The following is a 7,491-nucleotide window of genomic DNA, read 5'->3' as shown; positions in this document are numbered from 1 at the left end:
TAGATCGATTTCCACCTTCCTAAAAAGGCCTCTTGCGGGGAAACCCATAAAGGAACTTGATTTGTTCCCAATTTTTTAATAATGATCTTTTAATAATATGTTTAAATTTGCTGGGAACTGCCACTTTACCATACCAGTTAGGCGTGCCATCCGAATCTGTTATTAAATCCTTCTAAATTCAGTAATATCTCATTTTCCAAGGTTATCCAGTCTGATAACCAATTCAGTACGTTTGCTTGATAGTATGACCACAAATCTGGCACACCTCCTCCACCTTCTTCTTCTTTCCTTGGTGTTTATCACACTATACTCTTAAAGTGCTACTATTGTACTTTGACTCCTCTAGCTGCCTCCTGTTGCATTCTGGTATTGGCAGTTTTAAGGAGGGTATTTAGAATTCTCAGGCAGAGAACTTCTGTCATAGTTTTCTAGTTCACTCAAGGTTTCTTATCTTTCCAATATATATATATTTTTATATCATCTTGCTATTCTTTGAAAGCAGATTTATTATTTAGTATTGGAATGGTTTGGAATAAAAAATTCATTTTTGAAAACAAAACAAACAAACAAAAAACGATGGAAATCATTTTTATAACTTCTATATGGCCTGAAAGAGATAATTGCATGATCTTCCATGATTTTAACTCATTTTTAATTTCCTTCCATTTCAGCATATAATTATTGGCAAATAAGTCCATGTTTTATTTGTCAGCCATATTCCCAGGTATTTGACCTTCCTTGTAATAAGGCATTTGGAAAGCTCTCCCAAATTTTGTTCCTCTTGTCCTGTTAATTTTTTTGCAAACATAAATGTCTTACTCTTGTTTATTTTGAAATGTGATATTTTGCCAAATTCCACAATTTTTTCAAATAAGGGTTGAATATGTCTTTTGGAGTCTTCTACGATAAGCATTAAATCATCGGCAAATGCTTTACCTTATATTCCAAGCCTCTAATCATAGTACTTCAAATGTCTTTGTCTTTTCTAATACTGTGATGTCCAGCCAGGACTGTTTGAACCTCCCCCTGCATTTTCTTTCGTGTTGGTTCAGGCCATAGTATGGTTTAGTGTATGAAATGTTCCTTGTATTAGTTCTGGGAGGAGCTATAGGATCCCCTGCGTTTTTCCAGGTTTGGTTTGCCCTTTCCCAGCATGCTCTGTTTTTAGCTAGAGGCTTTTAGTTTGGAGTAGTCTTTGCTGTGAGCAGGCAGAGAGCTGTCTTTTGGTGGCAAACAGGCCCAGGCAGCCGGAAAGGGTATTACTTACACGTTAGCCAAATCAGTTATCAGGAACTAGTTAGCAGATTTAGTTACCAGGAACCAGTTAGCCAAATTAGTTACCAGCATCAAAGAAGACAAAGAGATCAGGAGCTGAAAGACCCTGCACCAGCTCCATTGAGAGAGGAGATCAAACCAAGATCAAACTCAGAGAGATGACATCCTGAAGATTGCTGAAACTCAAACTGTAAAGTATCTTTTATCTAGAGCTGGGGAGGAGAAAACGCTTTACTTTTATTCTTTAAATTAAACTCCCCCCTTTTTGAACTTTACATTCAGCTTCAGAGCCTTTTTGGGTAAAAGAGTTTGATTTCACCAGGGTACCGGCGTTGCACACCCAAACCTGCCACCACCTTTAGTTGGGTGTGTCTTCACAAATACTGTTCATCAAAACTTCCACTGTAGTTATAAAAAGTAATGGGGACAAAGGGCAACCTTGCCGAGTACCCTTATGTATTTCAAATTTCTCTGATTTATCTGTTTATTATCAACTGGGCATATTGAGTTTGGTAAATGACCCACGTAGTTATGTGAATCCTCAAGGATATAGTGATATCGATTATCAAAACAGTATTATTCAAGAGCTGTAATATTTGAATGCTGCATGGCAATAAATCACTTATCAGGTTTCCCCGTTATGCATGCCTTTGAAGGAGAGGATAAATGGTCTGTTTTTTCATTTCTTGAAATGTGTTTATTTTGGAAGATTATTCAGCATTTTGCATGTGATCTTGCTTTTCAAAGCATGTGTTCTGTGGGAGTTATGTATTGTTGCTTATTTATGGGGTGCATGATAATTTTTGCTTCACTGTTTGTACTTCTGTACACCTGCAACTTAACTAAAACAACATTTCAGACACACCAACATCTGGGGAAACTAAATTTTGTCAAGCTGTTGTTGGAGTCTGCTAACTACTTTTGAGCTATAACAACTCTCAGAAATGTTCAATCTTTGAGTGTGGTCTATAAAGAAAAGGCATAGTACAAACTTAAATAGTATTTTCAAAATTTATACACCAAGACATCTGTAGAAGCATCAAGTTTATTTTCAAAAATTACTAAAAACAAGGTGAAGGGAAGGAGTTGGCTTTTTTTAAACTGAGATACCAATTTACATAAATGGGGCAAAGCAACGTTTGGAAAATGTACAATCTATTTCCTATATTGCACTTCTCATATTACAACAAGGCAGTTTAAAAATGTTTTCAACATAAAATGATATATTTTTTTATAAATAATGGTGTCTATATACAGTATCATACAGAAAATAGTGTGTCACACTAACAAACAACACACATAATGTAGCTAAAATCATCACCTACTTGTCACAAAAGAGTTGATGAAGTGGTAAACCTGTGCCTGGATGGCACTCGTTCAAATTACTGATAAGAGATCACATGTTCGAATGCTTCATATGAATACAAACAAACAAAAAAAACCCTAAACTTTGCAAATAGAAAATTAGTAAGTCTGGGAAATGGCTAAGTTAAACCTTGATTCCTGGCATACAGTTTTAAGTGATGGGGATATTTTTGTATGAAAGAGCAGCAAGTCTTGAGATCTCTCCACTTGCAGTTTAAGGTAGCACTACCCAGAAAGGTTTACTATCTCATCTGTGTGACCCAGCCCTGTGTTTCTGTTTTTCTATAGCATGACCTCCTGATTTTCAACTTGATTTTCATGTATTGTACAAATCATTTTTGTTCTCTTCAGTGAAAGTACAGATTTTTGACAGCTTGACCTGTTGGGCTGTGTGAACAGGTATGTAATGGAAGCTTCTCACTTGAGGAAGGAGACAGGGTAATCCCCCCCCCCCCGTCTCTTACAGCTTCTGACACTTAGGATCTCCTAATCCTCTGGGGCAGGAAATGACACTAGAGGTTGCAGGGGGAATTAGAGGGGATGAAATATCCACCTCGTTCCATTTCCAAAGACCTCAAGTATAAATCCATCCCATTATTTCCTGGCTAAGTTACTGGTATCCTACAAGGTGGACTTCCTATTATATGAGAGGTGGGTACTCTAGATGGCTTCTGGAGAATTATAGTATGCTAATTTCAAGAACAGCATTTAGGGACTGGTATGACCATCAAAGGTTATTATTAAATCATGTACAAAGCTTAACACACTTACATAGAGAGACCTTTTATGTCTAGAACATGTCAAATTCATAACTTTTACATCACAAAGAACATTTTACTACACAGTCCTCTTTTTTGCTGTCGGCTCATGGCCTGTAAACACATGGAACATGTTGTGAACTATTTCCTCATACTGTCTCATACTCCCAAGTTTACATTTATAAAAATCTGATACATTATCTCAAACATTGTTTTCCAAATACACATTAAGTTCTTGAGGATGAAAACCGATACAAAACAGCTTGGATGCTGAACAGAAAAGATAGGTTTCAAGGTGCTCAATGGATGATTAATAGAAAGCCCAGCACATTTCAGCCTGTATACGGTCTCAAAGATGTGACAGTTCAAGATCCAAAAAATTCTGAATTTCAAACAAGTGAATGTTAAAAAATGAACAAGCCACAGGCAGTGTACAAATATAATAACAATATCATACACACTGTAATATTATGTGTTGTTTGATTACATATTTGTGTTCTCTCTTTCTATGTTATACAGCCCCTGAAGAAGGTGCTTGACAGCATGTATGTGACAAAAATGCAGTGGGCTTTTATTAATAAATACCATCCCTTGAGACTTGTCTTCTGCTTATTTTACTGGGTGCTCTCCAGGTTTTGTTTCTTGTATTTGAATCACAATCCTGAAATATCCAAAGAGTTGTATACCATCTAGATCCTTCTAGAAAAGTACCATTGTATCAATATATTCTCCTCTATGGATCCCCCCCAAATAGTTGTAGTGGTTTACTGTTAGGAGTTCAATACATTTATAGGAGCTTTTTCTTGCAGAATTTTGAATCTAATGATTTAAAATTATTTGTGGTTCTGGCTTTAGCAAAGTTGTAGAAATGTAGTTTCAGGATCTTTTGAAGTTGGGGGGGGGGGGGAACATCTGAAGAAACTCACTTGGAAAGAACAGTGAGATTGTGCCGGATATATTATGCCATATGGTTACTACAAACACAAGACAAGTTTCTCCTAATCTGCAAAGTAAGGAGAGACACACAATTATTCATACTGAGTTTTTTTTTTAAAAAACCCACCCCAATTTATAAAAGTGCTATAGCCACTGTTCCCAGTTAAAAACGCGGCATGTGTTCTTCATAAAAGAAGAACAGGTGCCCTCATGACCAGTGACTCCCCCATGAAACTACCTTATTGCTTCATCTAGCCCAATGGTGCTCTGACTAGCTGCAGCTTACTAGGTACTCAGGCACAGGATGGCTTGATATTTGAGATTTTTCCACCGAGGGGGAAGAATTTTAGCCTAAGAACTCATACATGCAATTCATGTACTCTTCCAGTGAGCTATACGGGTGTCTTTCATAAGGTGTTGGGAACACTCTTTCCAGATAGTGCCAGAGTGGATTCAAAAACAGTATCTCATAGAATCTGAATTATTCCAGATATAGGCTGGCATCCTGTTCAGTATTTATAAAGTTGTAACTGGACTTATGACTTTGCAATTTTTGGTATTCATTTTTATGGTTGTTAACAACCAAAGGTGAACTCCCAAACCTACCTCTGAAGCTAGGCAGCCTCCCAGAAGAAGGATTTCTGAGGTGCTGGAGAGCAGGGGGCTGGGAAATGAAGAGTCCAGCCCTCTCCCCATTGTGGGGTAAAGTCTACTTCAGCAAGGCATTACTTATTTCTTTATTTGAAAATAAAAATATCAAATAAGGACAATTAAATGTTTTTGGTCTGTGCTGCAAGGATGGAGATAGTCAAAGTATGGGGAGAAATTGGAGAACCTTTTGATACAAAATTAGTTAAATAGAATAGGGGCTATAGCTTTATCTGAAAAATTAATATATGAAGTCAGGTTAGTGAGAGGAGAAATAAAATAGTGTTTATTCAAGGCCATATGGAAACCACTTATTAGTTACATGTGTCCAGTAATAGTGTAGTAGATCAGCTGTAGATTATTTTAAAAAGCAAAAGCAAAATTCTGTAAGAAATCGTATGCTTCTGTAAATGCACTAAACTTTCAACAATATGCCACTTAAATGCAGTGTCACCCTCCTTCTGTTTGAGGTTTGCCTGACTGAACTGGTAGTCAAGGGGTAGCATTGGGAGATGTAGACTCGACGATGGATCTCCACCATCAAAATTATGTCTCTTGATGCAAGATCTCAACCATAATCTTTTAAAATATGCTATGGAGCATTTTCACCCAGCCTATGTAAAGTACCATTTATTGTACATCTAAACAGTGAGAGCACACTACCCACAGCAATTAATTTATAAACAACAGGGCAGGACTCAGGCATGCCTTGCAGTCATATCCACTGCCTTAGACTTTTTTTTTTCACCCACAGTCCCAGCCACAAGACTCTGGCTGGGGCAGTTCAAGCGATGTGGCAAATATCCACTGCAAAGGCTTTGTAGAAATGTAGAAAGCAGAGCCACATTAGTGTGTTCACTTCACAAACTTAACAGCAGAACTTTTGTACTGAAAACAGAAAAGCCCTGAACACAAAATCCTTGCATAGCTGCAGCTCCACACACATGACTGATTAGGAAGTCTCCAATATGGAAAAGGGAAGATATGGTTACAGAGAAGTCCATATGGAAAATGTGTGGCACTTTGATTTTGAAATCCTGGAAGCAGCAGAATGGTGCTCATTTATAAAACTAAGTGCACCAATTGGGAGATGTTCCTGGCTTACAAATCTTGACATTCCTTGGCTGATTTAAGGACTGTCTCATGTAAAACAATGGCAATTAGTCAGTCAGGTTCAGCTCCTGCAATATTTCCAATGGTTCCAGTGTACACATATTGCAAAGGTGTACTCAAAAGACTGTATTGCTCACATCACGCTGAAGGCTGATGCTTTCTGATAAGCAGTTGGACTGGTCCCTCTGGGACAGATTTGAGGATATTCCAGGCATCATAATGCATAAGACCAAGCAAGGACTTTCCACCAACAGCAAGAATTTCATCACCTACTTCTAGTTTTCCATCTTGTTCAGCAGCGCCACCTGTTGGCAAAGACATTTAAAGTCAGGAAAGAAGGGACACAAGGAAAGAAAGGGAAAGAAATTGTCCAAGGCAATGAAGCTTCAATTTCTGAAATCCAGTTAAATTCCAGTTCTAAAATGTACATTACCATTCACACAATAGCACAACTTCACTGTGGTGACTATGACTATTAACCAATCCTAGAACACATGTGTTGCAAAGTATACTAGAATGTATACTACGTTCCACCACAACAAGCCTGCAAAGTTCATTCCCATTTTTCAGAGATGCAAGTGAGTCTGCTGGACTGGGCATCACCCAAGGCTAGGAAGGCAAAAAGGGAAAGAAACTTGAAACTGGTAATGAAGAACAAATATAGAATGGGGAAGAATAAGCAACATGGAGAGGAGATTGAAAAGGAAAGGATCTGAAAAGCCAAGCCTACACATATTATTTATTTCAAGAAGTTTAGAAAAGGTCATTGGCCATGGTGGCTGGGGGATCCTGGGAGCTGTAGTCCCCAAAAGCAGTACTTCCAAACTATGTTTTAAGCTTGATTTGGCTGCTTTTTCAGCTAACCAAAATTAAAGACAGTAATCAGCTTGCCTCAACTTTCCCTTTCCCATGCCCATTACTCCCCATTTCCTTCCAACTAAATTATTATCATACTTAAGAACCAGCTGCAAGCAGCAGGGAGCATAAAGCTTGACTACTGGCCTTTCTTGGATGACCAACCCAATGATTGTCCTCTCCTTGAAATGTTACAAAGAAAGGCCCAACATGAAGTGTATTATTTGCTTCCAGGGGCTGGGAAATTATGCAAATATTGGCGGGTTATAGACCGCCCATTTGTGGCGGGCTGCACCCGCCCCTTTCCCCGGTGTATCGGGGCCTCAGTTGCTAGAACGGCAGCCGCTGAGGCCCCGATCCGCCGCTTTTCAGGCTGCAGGGAAGCAGCAAAACGCTGCTTCCACGCAGCCTGAAAAGGGGTGTCCCTGGGGATTCACCCTGCTTGGCCCCTTTCTCCATTGCTTCGCTGGGCACAGCCGTCTGAAGGCTGCACCCAGCGAAGCAAAGCGCCGCCGCAAACCAGGAAGGAGCTCCGAAACGG

At 38.9% G+C, this 7,491-nt stretch overlaps 1 protein-coding gene across 1 annotated transcript in view; it reads right to left on the bottom strand.

The window, feature by feature from the left end:
• Positions 1 to 2,306: 2,306 nt before the first annotated feature.
• Positions 2,307 to 7,491, bottom strand: part of PDZD2 (PDZ domain containing 2) — a 403,520-nt gene continuing 398,335 nt past the window's right edge. Inside the window, exon 23 of the mRNA XM_042447846.1 lies at positions 2,307 to 6,400. Coding sequence (XP_042303780.1) covers positions 6,234 to 6,400 — 167 coding nt within the window. The 3' untranslated portion in view covers positions 2,307 to 6,233. The remainder of the gene's footprint in view (positions 6,401 to 7,491) is intronic.

The sequence above is a fragment of the Sceloporus undulatus genome, chromosome 2 (assembly GCF_019175285.1).
Source record: "Sceloporus undulatus isolate JIND9_A2432 ecotype Alabama chromosome 2, SceUnd_v1.1, whole genome shotgun sequence".
NCBI lineage: Eukaryota > Metazoa > Chordata > Lepidosauria > Squamata > Phrynosomatidae > Sceloporus > Sceloporus undulatus.
The sequence above is the reverse complement of the archived record's forward strand: the minus strand, read 5'-3'. Positions and strand labels throughout refer to the sequence as shown.